At 38.1% G+C, this 14,171-nt stretch overlaps 2 protein-coding genes across 2 annotated transcripts in view; both read left to right on the top strand.

Annotated features, from left to right (window-relative positions):
- Positions 1 to 2,129: 2,129 nt before the first annotated feature.
- On the top strand, positions 2,130 to 7,292 carry ppp1r7 (protein phosphatase 1, regulatory (inhibitor) subunit 7). Its single transcript, XM_020595881.1, has 10 exons — positions 2,130 to 2,251; positions 2,986 to 3,081; positions 3,230 to 3,285; positions 3,648 to 3,713; positions 3,940 to 4,070; positions 4,289 to 4,451; positions 5,561 to 5,677; positions 5,795 to 5,899; positions 5,998 to 6,084; positions 6,215 to 7,292. The coding sequence occupies exons 1-10, from the start codon at positions 2,212 to 2,214 to the stop codon at positions 6,389 to 6,391; spliced, it is 1,038 nt and encodes a 345-aa protein (XP_020451537.1). The 5' UTR covers positions 2,130 to 2,211; the 3' UTR covers positions 6,392 to 7,292.
- A 1,920-nt stretch (positions 7,293 to 9,212) lies between these two features.
- Positions 9,213 to 14,171, top strand: part of ubxn7 (UBX domain protein 7) — an 8,633-nt gene continuing 3,674 nt past the window's right edge. The window contains exons 1-7 of the mRNA XM_020595912.1: positions 9,213 to 9,331; positions 11,348 to 11,501; positions 11,812 to 11,876; positions 12,006 to 12,071; positions 12,219 to 12,331; positions 13,370 to 13,516; positions 14,147 to 14,171. The exon at positions 14,147 to 14,171 is cut by the window's right edge and continues 63 nt beyond it. Coding sequence (XP_020451568.1) covers positions 9,226 to 9,331; positions 11,348 to 11,501; positions 11,812 to 11,876; positions 12,006 to 12,071; positions 12,219 to 12,331; positions 13,370 to 13,516; positions 14,147 to 14,171 — 676 coding nt within the window. The 5' untranslated portion in view covers positions 9,213 to 9,225. The remainder of the gene's footprint in view (positions 9,332 to 11,347; positions 11,502 to 11,811; positions 11,877 to 12,005; positions 12,072 to 12,218; positions 12,332 to 13,369; positions 13,517 to 14,146) is intronic.

A 14,171-nucleotide genomic window follows, 5' to 3' on the forward strand; every position in this document is an offset into this window, starting at 1 on the left:
GTTGAGTTGGCGCTGCAGATGGCTGCCATCGGTTCTATACCGGAAACAAATTCCTTGTGTGCAACATACTTGGCCAATAAAGGTGATTATCCTTATTATCCTTATGTAATTTGGCTAACCTGTTGTCATATTAAAAACTAGTCGGGTCATATCATTGCTTGTGCTTTTTACTCTGGAATTTCAATGTGGCTGTGTTCCCAGATCTAAACAGTTGCTCTCACTTGCTACAGTTTAAGTGATTTCAAAGTTTTTACTCAATCTTAGTGCTTTAACCATGTCATCCCAAGCAGTGACTACCCACAGAGCAATAGACTGGCTCAGAGAACAGCTAGGTCTGCACTGGAAAATGGCATAGTTAAAGAAAGAGCCCTTACCTAACCCAACTGCAGTAATAGAGCACACGTGTTGTTAGACAAGCCAACTTCTTCATGAGGCGAGGATCCATCGTTACAACCCACAGGCAGACAATAAGCATCAGGCAGCTCTAGAATCAACATATTTATTAGTGTCTGTAAGCCAGCTGCTATCTTTCTAGCAATTTTACATGCTCAAGAGTGAGGGGAAACTCTCAGCTGCACTATGTGGACACACCTCACTGAGACCTGCAAAGCACACAGCAACCAACAGGAACTGACATCACACAAGAGTAACTCAAAATATCCAGGTGTGTGTGTTTGGAGGTGTCTGGTTTAATGAAGTCCCTGGCATTTGATTGTACAGGTGCACTGCTGCTCCACTGAAGATGTGTAAAAATAGTTTGATCATTCATTATCTATACTATTTATACTGTAGAGGGTCATGGAGCAGCAACATTTACACCTAAGGGCAAATTAAGAGTCACCAATTAACCTAACATGCATGTCTTTAGACTATGGAGGAAGCCAGAGCACCCAGAAACACACACACACCGATGTTGGCCCTATCCCTGCAAGGTGCTGCAATGGCCATCAGGAGCAACTTGAGGTTCAGCGTCTTTCCCAAGGACACTTTGACATGTGGACTAAGCACAACAAGAATCAAACCACCGACCTCCCAATTGGGGACAACCACTCTACTTCCTGAGCCACAGCAGCTTACCACACTTGCTATGTTTTTAAAACCAAATTGTCTAAAATGCTTTCAAGGAACATATGAATGAAACAATGTTATCGTGTGATTTAGAAATGTTAACTGATTGCTCATAACTCACAGATCTGTCTGTCTTCTCAGGAAATATTTTGCTCATTGTTATTTCCTACTGTTGATTCTCAGTGACCCGATTCTCGCCTTCATTGGAGGAAGTATATGGCACTATAAAGAAAATGAAAGGTGGCCCAAATGGCTTCCCCACTGATTTTTATAAACAGCTTTCTAATCTTTTATCACCCTTACTTTTAGACATGCAGCCCTAGCCTACAAAAATGTATAGGCCAAATAAATTAATAGCTGTTAAACTACATATATTAGCTGTCAAAAATGTTTATTTTATGCCATGCCATTTCATTTATTTGCAGAATTAAGATGTAATTCCATAGTTCATTTAAAGGCTTTAAAAGTGTAGCAGCAAAAAACCTTGTCTGTCCTGTCTTGTCTGTACACATAGTTTGTTGTGTACATGCCAGAAACATGGTCAGTTGCATTACCTAACCTTGCAGGACATCAGACTGTCAGTCTTGACCTTCCTTATTTGCAATTAGCTGTTCAACATCAATCAGAATAGTGCTAAAGCAGAACAACCAGGATAACCCATAGCCAGACAGTAATCTGCAGAGAGCAGACAAACACACGAAGGCAGAGAAACTAGCCAACATGGCAAGTGGTTTATTTTCACTTTCGGCTTCCGAGCACGTGAAAATAGCTGGTTTTGGCAAGACCTTAGTAGGCTATTGCCAAAACATGTTCAATTGAGTTTACAGTGCAAGTATAATAAACCAGGACATGCTACTAAATGGAGGAAACGACTAATACAAACACTCGAGTTACTACCTTCTACTGGTTCAATGTTATCTGCAGTAAATGTGTGAAAATGTATGCAATGGTTGTGAATAAAATAAATAAATAAAACTGGAATATTTTTGGTTGAAGGCCAGAGTTGTCACGTTGCACACTGCACACAACTTCAGCGTTCATCTGTTTTTTTCAGTGTTTAGCAACATCGCCCTCTGGTGTCTGGCCGCAGCATCAGCCTCCACCGGATTGGCTTAGCGGTTGTGAGGAGTGTTTACAGGAAACATGGCTTCCCTGTCTGTTGGAGAGCTTCAAGAAATGGAAGGTGAGTGAATATTTAAAGATACAGCCATGACATGATTGGATTAGTCGGCATTTATCTAGACAAATGTATCTGTTTCTATGAGCACATCCGACAACTCATCCTTCTTTATACCAACCAGATCTTCATCTTTGTCGCGCTAGCTAACAGGCTAGCATCAAGACTCGTTAGCTGACGTTATTTAGTCAACTCATACTGTCCTGTTTATCAAATTTCACTTTCTCTAGTTGCGAAGTGTGCTGTAACTGTCATAAACTGGATATTACATTTAGCTTCGCCTGTCCGACCATATTGCATGTTGCTAATTTTAGTTTATATGCTAAATCTCTCAACTGTGTAGCTAGCTGACATAGTTAGCAATGTTTAGCTTATTAAAGTAGGTAAGCTAACCGTAGCTTGCAAGCTATCTCTGAAAGGCTTGTAATACCACTGGGATGGCATCCACAGCAATTAACAATGAGAATTATTCACTGATAGCTTTGGTTCACATTTGGCACATGTTATCACAATCGTCACATGTTGTACAGTTCAGAAACATGATCTAATGGTCGTGGTTTATCCAGACAGAGGCTGGATGCACCACATGACACATCCCTGGCTTCTTAGTGGGCGAGGTGACGCTGGGCTTGGTCTTTGCATCATATTACACTTGCATCAGCTAAATGTGTCAGTGGAAAACGTTATTTGTGTCTCTGTGGCGAAATTGTTTTCCTTGTCTTGTTTTCTGCTGATTGTAGTGGACCGAAGGGGTGAATCAGAGGAGTCTGGTGATGATGAGACCAGGCGGAAGAGTATCAATGGCGACATGGACCCCAATCAGCCCACTACCACAAGTAAATCATCATATCTCCAGCACAGCCAGATAAACAGAGACACAAGTTAGGCTGTGAGCTCTAATATGACTTCAACAGGAGTTAACATCTACATGGGCAGTGGTGCATAATGGTTACTTTACCTGAGATATTCTTGCTCTCATTAAAGGCAAAGAAGAATCTCCTGTTGACATGGACACCATAACCTTGGACCCAGAGGAAGAGGTTAGAAGATGGTCTAAAAGACTACTGCTGTTTGAATGTAGCTACTGTCCCAAAGTTTTTTGCTTTTAAAATGTCCTTCAATCCCAATTGCTCCTTTTGGTTGGGTAATTTTAAAAAGTCTCATGTTGTGTTTATGAAGTGAGCTTTTTTGTGGAAGATTTTATTTGTAGAACTTGGAAGTGGAGAGTTTTTATTTGCCATGCACCACTATTTGCAAAACATTTATGTTATTTTCCTGCAAATATTTTACTGCTCTGTGTTATAGGTGTATTTTTAGCCCATGTTTGGGCTGTGCACTTGTATATACATCACAATAGTCCCTAACAACAACGATTACTTACAGATTACTGTTTTTGTTATAGGATGTTGATCTTGTTCATTGTCGTATTGGAAAGATTGAAGGATTGGAGGTGCTACAGAAGGCTAAAGTATGTAAACAACCTCGGTAACTTGCTGTCAGTGACACGTAACGGTGTGCTTTGTGGAATCTTAGATTACTCTTCAGCTTTCCTTACTATAAAAACATGGCATAATTGAGTTTTCAGCATCATGTCTTTTTTTTTTTTTTTTATTCATATCTGAGAGAGAAAGGTTTAAGGTGTATGATAAAGATGATGTGTTAATTACTTTCTTTTCATTTATCCCTTTACACAGACACTCTCTTTACGACAGAATCTCATTAAAAAGATAGAGAACCTAGACAGTTTGAGCTCACTGCGGGAGCTAGATCTCTATGACAATCAGATCCGCAAACTGGAGAACCTGCACAACCTCAAAGAATTGGAGTAAGTATATATTAAAAAAAAACTTTTTGCATTTATTTTCTTGTCATATAGAGGTTCTGTTCAAAAAGGGCAAAGGTAAAGTTGTTTAAAGCAAACCTTATTTATACTGGCATCTAGTTATATTGAGGTAGTGATATTTGTATTTTTTTATGTGATTGATATTATGCCCAGTTCTCAAGTACAGTTTATTTTAATAGGTATATTTGTTTGATCCACAGGCAGCTTGACATGTCCTTTAACATTTTGAGGAAGGTGGAGGGTTTGGAGCAATTGACTCGGCTGAAGAAACTTTTTCTGCTTCACAACAAAATTAGCAGCATTGCCAACCTGGAACACTTCACGGGCCTAGAAATGCTGGAGCTGGGCTCCAATCGCATCCGGGTGAGACATAAAGAATCTCGTAAGGAGAGAAATCTGGTTAAATGTTTCTGTAAATTATATTTTAGATGTGTTGACATTTTGCAACTAGTGATGTGCAAATGAAGCAATGAAGCAATATTGAACCACTTCATCAACTGTCTTGAAAATGGGTTCATTCATTCAAAGCTTCATTTCAGTTGTATCTAGTGGCGAAATAGGAGACAGCAAAACACTGTCTTAATAATTATGTGATGCATGTAAATAGCGTTTGTGTGAATGATGTAAATACATTTTTGTAAAGATTGATTAGTCGGTCGGTTGATTCTATAAACTTAGTAGATGGGAGAAGGTGCGCGTGGGGAAACAGAGGATGTGCTAGGATCGTAGAGTGTGCTTGTGTAACTAGGGCAGGGTGTGATTATGTAAGTGGGATGGAGATTCAAAGATTTTTATTGAGAAACAATAAAAAGCAGCTACGAAACAGTACCGACTGGTTTGAATCAGTCACTTGTCTTTTTTCTGCACCAACGCAAGCTTCGAAGCAGTGGTTCAAGGAAAATGTTCCTTCGAGTTTGAAGCTTGTATCGGCACATTGGTGTCAGACAGCCATCATTATTTGCAACTTTATGGTGCAGATGACCCCAAATCAGAAAAAGTTGAGACCGTATGTAAAACTGAAACTGAAAATGGTGATTTTGTAAATCATCTGTGTCCTGTATTACATTGAAAACAATACAGCAGCCCACTATTTGATGTGATACCTTATCAATTTTATTTTTTTTTTAAATAAACACTCACTCCAATCCTGATGCCTGCAACACATTCCAAAAAAAGCTGGGACGGTTGCATTTCAGGGCTTAGTAATGAGGTAAAACAATGAAATGATGATTCATTGATGAGGTAGCACATCAAATAATGTGCTCCTGTATTGTTTTCAATGTGATACAGGACACACATGATTTACAAATCACTATTTTCAGTTTTAATTGTTTTTTTTTTTGTTTGTTTGTTTTTTTACATACCGTCCCAACTTTTTTCTGATTTGGGGTTGTTGTATAAAAGAAATTATAGGACATATGTGGAATATTTATGAAAACAGTTTGCTTCTTTTTATGTTATTCTGTTCACAGGTCATAGAGAACCTGGATTCACTGGCATCTTTGCAAAGTTTATTTCTTGGGACCAATAAAATAACGAAGCTTCAGAATATGGAGGGTTTACATAACCTGACAGTTTTAAGCATACAGGTATTCTCACCAAAATCCTCCTCTCAAAATCCACTCACGTGTTTGAGTGGTAACAAGAATAAAAGTGACGTGTATAGTGAAGCACTGGTTAATGAGTTTGTTTACATTTATTTTCAGAGTAACCGGATCACTAAAATTGAGGGTCTACAGAACCTTGTCAACTTGAGAGAGCTCTATCTAAGTCACAATGGCATTGAGGTTATTGAGGGCTTGGAAAACAATGTGAGTCATAGTAATACAACCACTCATTTTTGCTAACTGTGCAGACATAACAGCAAATTGTGTTCTGTACATTCAAATACTGCTGTTCCCCTTCATAGAAGAAGCTTACAACCCTGGACATTGCAGCCAATCGAGTAAAGAAAATTGAAAACATCAGCCATCTGACAGAGCTGCAGGAGTTTTGGGTACAGATCATTTGTGACAAAAACAGAAATTTCAGTGCTCTGCATGTCCTCCATATGAAAGTGTTTAGCCAGGCAGGACGATATTAATTGTCTTCTTATTGGCTGTTATTGTCTTTCAATCTCTCTACAGATGAATGATAATCAGATAGATAACTGGTCAGATCTTGATGAGTTGAAGAATGCCAAGTCCCTGGAGACGGTCTATCTCGAAAGAAACCCACTACAGAAGGATCCACAGTACCGTCGAAAGATCATGCTGGCGCTACCCAGTGTACGCCAGATTGATGCTACCTTCATTCGCTTCTAAACTGTAGTATACAAGTCATCTGTGAACTTCAGTGTTCTCCCTCACCTGCCTGCCTGCCTGCTCCGCCTCCATAAACATACTTTATTTTGAAACATTCTGGCCTCACTGAATCATAGTCACTCCTTACACAAACATGCATTCCAACATTGAATCACCCATTGTTCACTCAACATACTTTACATGTATGCATGTGTGCACTCATTCACACCTTGATCTGTGCTATTGTGTGGAAGCTTAATTATTTTTAGGCAGGATATAAACTGTGGACATGATTTCAAAAACTACCTGACACCCATTTCCTCATTTTTCCTCCACATCTGTTTTTCTTGTTTCACATGTGGGCTACGGTATGGAGACATCATCCTTCCTCAGTCATGCACTGCCCATCATCAGCAAAAATAAGAAACCTGCTGTAGAAGTTGCACTGCTAACACATGAGAGGAAAGCATTTGTACTATTTGGGGGATTTTTTGAGGGGGTTGTTGGAACAGGCTGACACTCTTCCCACAAGGTACACAGTGAGTAGAAGAACAATTAAACCTCAACATTTAAAGGTAAAGCCCATAAAAAAAATACATGTTGCATATTTAAATCTTAAGAATGCTAGTGCTTATTTGGTTTAACATGCCTATAACTGTCTAACATCTAAAATAAGGTCTAAGATGACACCATGCAGTTTAAAGCAATTTAGTATAGTGGCTCTCACAAACATCAGTCAAGCAAAACATATGCTTTACTGCAGTAGCTGATTAATCGATGTTAAAAAAAAAAAAGGTATGGTTACCGACAAAGGGCAGCAGCGGTGTCTATTCTTTGTCCAAATATCTTATAGCATATAGGCAAATTTTATGATTAACAGGAGTGACCCCTGCAGTAAAATAAAGCTCATGTGAATGTAAAATCATGTAATGTGTCTAAAAATGTTTTCTTCTGAATGCATCACTGATCACAGTCTTGGGTTTTCTTTTGAGTTCAGAATGCATGTTCATAAATTTTACAGATACATAAAAGATAGGTAACTTCATGCTGTTGGCACAGACAGCTGTTTTAATCACATTTTGAGATTTCAATTTCTCACCTGTGTAAAGTCATTACAGTGACGCCTGTATTTTTCTCATTCAGTCTTCAGTATTACTTCAAAAGAAATATTGATGTATATTTATTGACCATGTTTGCTATAGGATTTCTTATATCGACCTGTAAGATGACCACCTTGAACCGAAGGTTGATGACTGGTTTCTGTGGTCTCCTGTATATAATGCTTCAATGCGCTTGATTTACTTCCCCTTAAGATTAGAAAGTGAAGTGTATTTGTATGGAAAAATATTTCGACCTCAGGACTAAAAGGTCACACTTCAATACAATTAAGAAGCATCAGATTTCAGTGCGCTGCAGGGTTGAGGTGGAAAGTGCTAAAATAAGTGCTCTCTGTGCAAGTATTGTGTAGCTCATTCTGTCTGGGTTTATAGAAGACCTTCATATTGTTAAAGCAGGCTGAGTTTATACTGACTCCCACTTTAGGTAAGAAAAGAAACCGCTTAATATCCTGGTTTGTATCATAGAATAGGTGTCTTTAGCTATCAGTTTGCGCTTTTTCAAAAAGAATAGAAATTGTAATTACAAACCTTTTAAATCCAGATACCTACCTTGATAACTCAACAGACCATTAGTAAAACGTCAGGACATTATACATTATTGCTATTACAGATATGAATGTAATTTTATTTTCTCTTCATCTTTAACTGGGTTTAGATATGTATATTTGTGAAATATAGTTTGGACATGTCAAAAGTCAGTGCCATCATCATCTTCCCTTTGTAAAGTGATTTCTTTTTTCTTGTTTATGCCAGGCAGCACTACACCTTTGTGTGAAATATTGTAATTAAGATAACTTGGCCTGTACTGGTCACTGAATAAGCAATTATTCCAAATACTATTAGCTCATTATTAGAACTGAGTCTTCAGTTTTTGGATTTGGTTGATGCTGTTTTCAAACTGAATGTATTATGCAAATAATAAACTTACACTACTTAAATAACATGTATCTAGTTTCAATTTGTATTATATTTATCAGGACTGATACAGTACAATTTTAAGACTTTACTACTTAACCATTTTAATTTACATCAGAGGTACAGCAATAGTAGAAAACTGAGTTCTTTGTTTGTGCCAGTTTAGTCCATAAGTCCATTCATTAAATGTCACTTTAAATTCCCAGTTTGATTATGCAGATATCCATGTATGAAAGTCCACTCTCTCAGTGCACTTCCTATTTTACTAATGTATTCTTTTTTCTGAATCTAGCACTCCTTTTCCCATACATATTACTAACTACAGGAAATGCAGCACAGTTGTGATGTGTCTGTTACTGCATAATCTATTTTGATTGTCAGTGTCTCCAGTAAAAATGATTTTGTTAGTGTTCCATGAGATTAAAATGTTTCAAAAACTGAAGGGATAACTTAAAGTATTCTCTAAGGAAAGGTTAGTGGAAATTGCTAAATGAATAATCTTAGGTCAATAAATGTTAATAGAGAAAGATCTTGGCCACAAAAAAGTGTTTACAAACTGTGATATCCTCCAAAAATGAGGTCAATGGACGAAATATTGATTTTTAGGCTCATTTTAACGTGTGTTTGCTACAAAGGTTGCAGTTAGATCTTTTCATTTTAAAAATCGATTAAACGCAATTTTCCAAGAGATGTCTAAACAGCTGTATGCATAGTATCACGCCATTTTGCGTAGTGAACTATATTACCCACAATGCAGCACCAATCTTTGGTGACGCAGGGGGCTCGCGCCGCGCTAGGCAGGGGAAAAGAGCGGCGCAGCGCATGCGCCACATTTATGTTGTTGTTTGTGGCGGTAAGATGGCGGCGCTCGGAGACAGCTCAGCTCTGGGGATGAACGGGTTAATACAACAATTCACAGCAATAACAGGTAAAAATAATGTATTATTTTGCATTTGATCTATTAAGTATGTTTGGGTTATTTAACAGGAACAGCTCCCTTGCCCAACAAACCAGGTAATGAGTGCGTAGATAAGAAAACGAACATAAAGTCTTGCATTGGCTCCTGCGTTGCCAGTGCTTTGCAGGGGGAAAAGCACAACCAGTTATCTGCTAAACTCAAGGGAAAGACTCAGAAAAATGATCATTGAACCATAAGCTTTGAATATTTATCTGTCACAGCCAATCAAAAATATTTAGTTTTCTTTGAGATGCTCATTACCAACACTATCTTGTTAGTCTATAACTGGATTTCTGCTCTTTTGCATTGGTTGGTTGTTAATGTGGAATGGACGTCGGCTGTAACATTTCCCTTCTTCATCATCAGCCAAGCTTAATGTTGTTACTGTCATCTCCCCCCCCTGATTGTGGTGTTAACCACACTTGGATGAGCACAATCTCCGTGCCCGATTACTCCCGCATAGGTGCTCGCTTGTTTATGTATGCTTGGACACTGGACAGAGTTTCAAATTTAAGTTATTTAACGGAGAAAACAGGAGAGTCAGTTCGGGGGCTGCTGCCAGACTTGGAAAGTGAAACGGACATGCGCAGTACAGGCGGCGAGCTCATAGTAGCCGAACGCTACTGTGCATGTCACAAAGTCAAAAGTTAAACTCTCTGATCACATATGCAAAACATTTTCATACAGTTATGCATTATGGCGATTCATAATCTGGAGATATTTAAGATCTATTTTAATGTGTTTACACGTTTCAGCCTATTTTCTGTAAATCATGTAACCTCTACTTTGAGTTAGTACCTGTCATTTCCAAGGCATATTTTTAAAATCTGGATGCATTGTTGCTTGTGTTAACTTTTCGGTAGTTGTTTCATTACAGTAACAAAGTTGCAGTGTTGCATTCATCTGGCAAAGACCAGTGGTGTTAGCACTAAGATGTTTCATTTAAAAACAGTGTACAAATACTCCATACAAGTAAAAAAATTTAGCCTACTATTACTAAAATGTTTACTCAAGGAAAAATATGCTCAAAATACCAGAACCACTACTTAATATATAGAATGTCCAGATTCTGACTAAGATATTATATTACTGGATAATAAATACAGCTGCATTTTTATAATATTCCATAGCACCCCATTATTGGAAAGTTTTTATTCTGAGTTTACACACGGGGATGTAATTCTTACAGAAACAATGCTAAACTGGATGTTCATATTGAGAAGGCATTTTACTAACTTGTTTCAGTTGTGTGCAAGCATGCATTGTCACTAAATAGTGAAGTTAATGAAAACAAATGATGCCTTAAAGGCATGTAGTCAAATAAAAGCTTGTTAGCCATATGTATACATAATATTTAGTAAATAAGTAGTAGTACCATACCACATGCATAGTGTGGTATGGTACTTTTAATTGATCAAACTCTACTATGTTACTGATGTTTTTGATGTAGTATCTAATCACTTTTACTGTTTGGTACATTTAAAGTTACTACATGTGTTGCATTTATAATGTCACAAACATGTGGCTGTGAGATCTTGGCTCATTACAGATGTGTTGTTACCAGTGCAGATATTGGCAGATAAGTAACAAGACATTTATGTGCAGAAATGCCAATGTTGATATGTGGCAATTTAGAAATAGTATTCTCATCACATAGTTGTCCCACAGTGAGCACTGACCAGTTTGTTTTTCAAGTGTAAAGTGTCTTGAACATGTTGGTCATGATTCTTTAATAACGAAATTATATTTTTTTTAATCAAGTGCATCATAGGTTTTAAAAAACCTGTTCATATCAGCCTTAAAAATCCAGTACTGGGGAAAAAGCTAGTCATAACATACTGAACTGTACCGAAGCCAGCTGGCTTCGGCTAAAGAACAAGTAATCCACTAAAATTTAGGGCATTCTTTAAAACGGAAAGGTATATGCGCTTTGCCGATTTATCAATAATTGTCCCTTAAGGTTGGTATGTTCCTACACTCTTCTAGGGGCTACAGAGAGCGTAGGAAAACATATGTTGGAAGCATGCAACAACAACCTAGAGATGGCAGTAACAATGTTTCTGGATGGAGGCGGGATAGCAGAAGAGCCCAGTACCAGCTCCAGTTCAGCAGCTTCAAGCAGCAGAGCACCCCCATCAGAGTAAGCAGTTCTTCTTTTCTTCACACACTTGTGTCAGACAAAAATAAAACAGTCTTTAGAGTTTTGTGTCATGTTTTAATGTCTAAAAGATGCACTAACAGAAACTTTTATAGTGCTCCTTATTGTTCTCCTAGTTTAGAATTGTTGAGCTGGGAGGACGATTTGGAATTCAGGGCACTGCTGTGATTTGTGTTCCTGCTCGGTGATTCAAGAAAATCAGAGAGTGTATCATTTATGACTTAACTGATGCTTGACCTCCTGTCTAGTTTGCTTTGATTCATAGAATAATGCTGTATTCCTTATGTCTTAGTGAAGTACGAGCACCCATTCCTCAGAAGCAGGACATACTGGTGGAACCAGAGCCACTGTTCGGAGGTATCGTGGTGCTGCTTTTCTTATTCTAGCTCATGCAAAAAGATCTTAAACTGTATTGTTGTTATTACTGGCAATGCATTTTTAATTATCTGTTGAATGTCCATTTCGATGCGTCTGTTATATATGCAGTGCCAAAGCGAAGAAGACCTGCTCGATCAATATTTGATGGTTTTCGAGATTTCCAAACAGAAACAAGTATGTATGTTACAATCTGCTTGGTAGTAAATTTGGTGTAATGCTCCTTAACGGCAACAAACAAGAAAATATGCTACTTTCCTCTCTGTCTGAATCATTCTGCCGCTGCCTCTTTACTTCATGTAACGACTGATTTTCTTGTCCCAGTCCGCCAAGAACAGGAGCTGCGTAATGGAGGCACAGTGGATAAGAAACTGAGCACCCTGGCAGACCTTTTCCGTCCTCCCATTGAGCTCATGCACAAAGGCAGCTTTGAGACGGTGGGGAGTCACTCACCCGACATATTACACTACATGTCTTTATGCACTTTGTGTGACCTTTGAATGAAACTTCAGATGGTGATCGGTCACAGCCAGGAAACTAGGTGTTCCAGGGATAGATAGGCAGGAATATGCTGTTATGTTTGCCATAAGACTGTTTTAATGATTAATAATTTATATTTTCATAAAACATACCATGCTAATGTAAAGAACCAGTACAAACATGACCGCTACTGTTGATGGTTAGAAATAAATTTGAGTATGCCTAAATAATCCTTCACACATTTACTCTTAGCCCATGTACTCTGCACTGTCCCCTTCACTTGCATGTGTCTTCAGTGTTCCTGAACAAACTTGTATAACTTGGTTTTGCTTATTGCCTTTAATATAATGGTTGTTTGTTTATATGTGTTTTGTGTGTACATGAATACAACACAAACACAAATGTATTTAGCACCTGTGTTTAGCAGCCTACACAGCCTACTGTTATATTCCTGAATATATACTTAGCATTATAATATATGTAACAACATAACCATGTAACCACAGTATTTAAAATCAGGTACACGATAATTTTACTTTCATAATTTCTTACATTATTAACTAAAATGATTGACTTACTTAGCTCCAAGCTTCCCTTCTTCTGTAACTCTGTGTCTTTTCTTTAGGTGCTAATGCATTAGCATCATGCTCCCCTGCCATGACAGATACGTTTTGCACAGTTGGCGCCGGCTACAGACTTCCTTCTGATTGTAAAATAATGTGCTCCCAAACTTTAGACAACTGGTCATCCACTTTTCTCTCTTGTAACCATGCTCAGTCCTATCCACAAATTCCATCATTTTCCAAATGTTTCGATACGCATCACCAACGTCACCCAGTTGCTGACCCAGCTGCACAGCTATGTGATTAGACCAGGCTAATTGATAATTAAATTTGTTGCCAAACATTTTTATTATTGATTTTTCTCACTTTTATTATTGCAGCCATAGTCTTATGTTTTCTTTTTTCAGTCTATTTCATCTTTCATGTTTTCAGGCAAAAGACTGTGGACAGCTGGAGAACAAGTGGCTAATGATCAACATTCAGAATGTTCAGGACTTTGCCTGCCAGTGCCTGAACAGGGATGTTTGGAGTAATGATGCAGTGAAGACTGTCATCAGAGAACATTTCATATTCTGGCAGGTATGCAGTTTCTTTTTCTTTGGGTCATATGTGTCTTGATAATGCCACATTCCTGCAAACAGTGGATTCAGGACCATAGCTTCCAGTGAGTCCATTCCAGGTACTAGTCAAGTCTTAGCCTACAGCATAAGAGGAAGGCAGAAGGAAGCCAGTCTGAGTTTATTTAACAGGGTGATGTTGCATAGCTTAGTTTACAAAGAAAACTGAACAACAGTAAACCCAACCCTCACCACCACCAGTGCATGTATGAGGATGTTAGGTTGGTCGTCCTGCTGTCATTTAGAGTAAAACTTGTTTTTGGTGAATAATCCAGAAAAAACATGGAGGGGGGAGTCGTATTAAATTGTTGTCATAATAGTCATCAACAAATCACAGTTGGATTATTTTTCCCAAATTGTTCAGCCCTAGTGGTGCAAAAAATATAGAAATGTAACAAACATCATCTAGAGAAAATGTGAGATTTTCAAATAAACCATGATGTTGCCATAACCATTTCCACTGTAATAAATGTTTTGCACTCAGTACCTGAAACTGTGATTTCCAAAGAAAACATTTGCTGCTAAGTTAATATTCATGTCACCCTGTCTGTGTGTTAATACTGCATATGTACTGAACTCTCTTTCATCACAGGTATATCATGATAGTGAAGAGGGAC

The sequence above is a fragment of the Monopterus albus genome, unplaced genomic scaffold (genome assembly GCF_001952655.1).
Source record: "Monopterus albus unplaced genomic scaffold, M_albus_1.0 scaffold28.1, whole genome shotgun sequence".
NCBI lineage: Eukaryota > Metazoa > Chordata > Actinopteri > Synbranchiformes > Synbranchidae > Monopterus > Monopterus albus.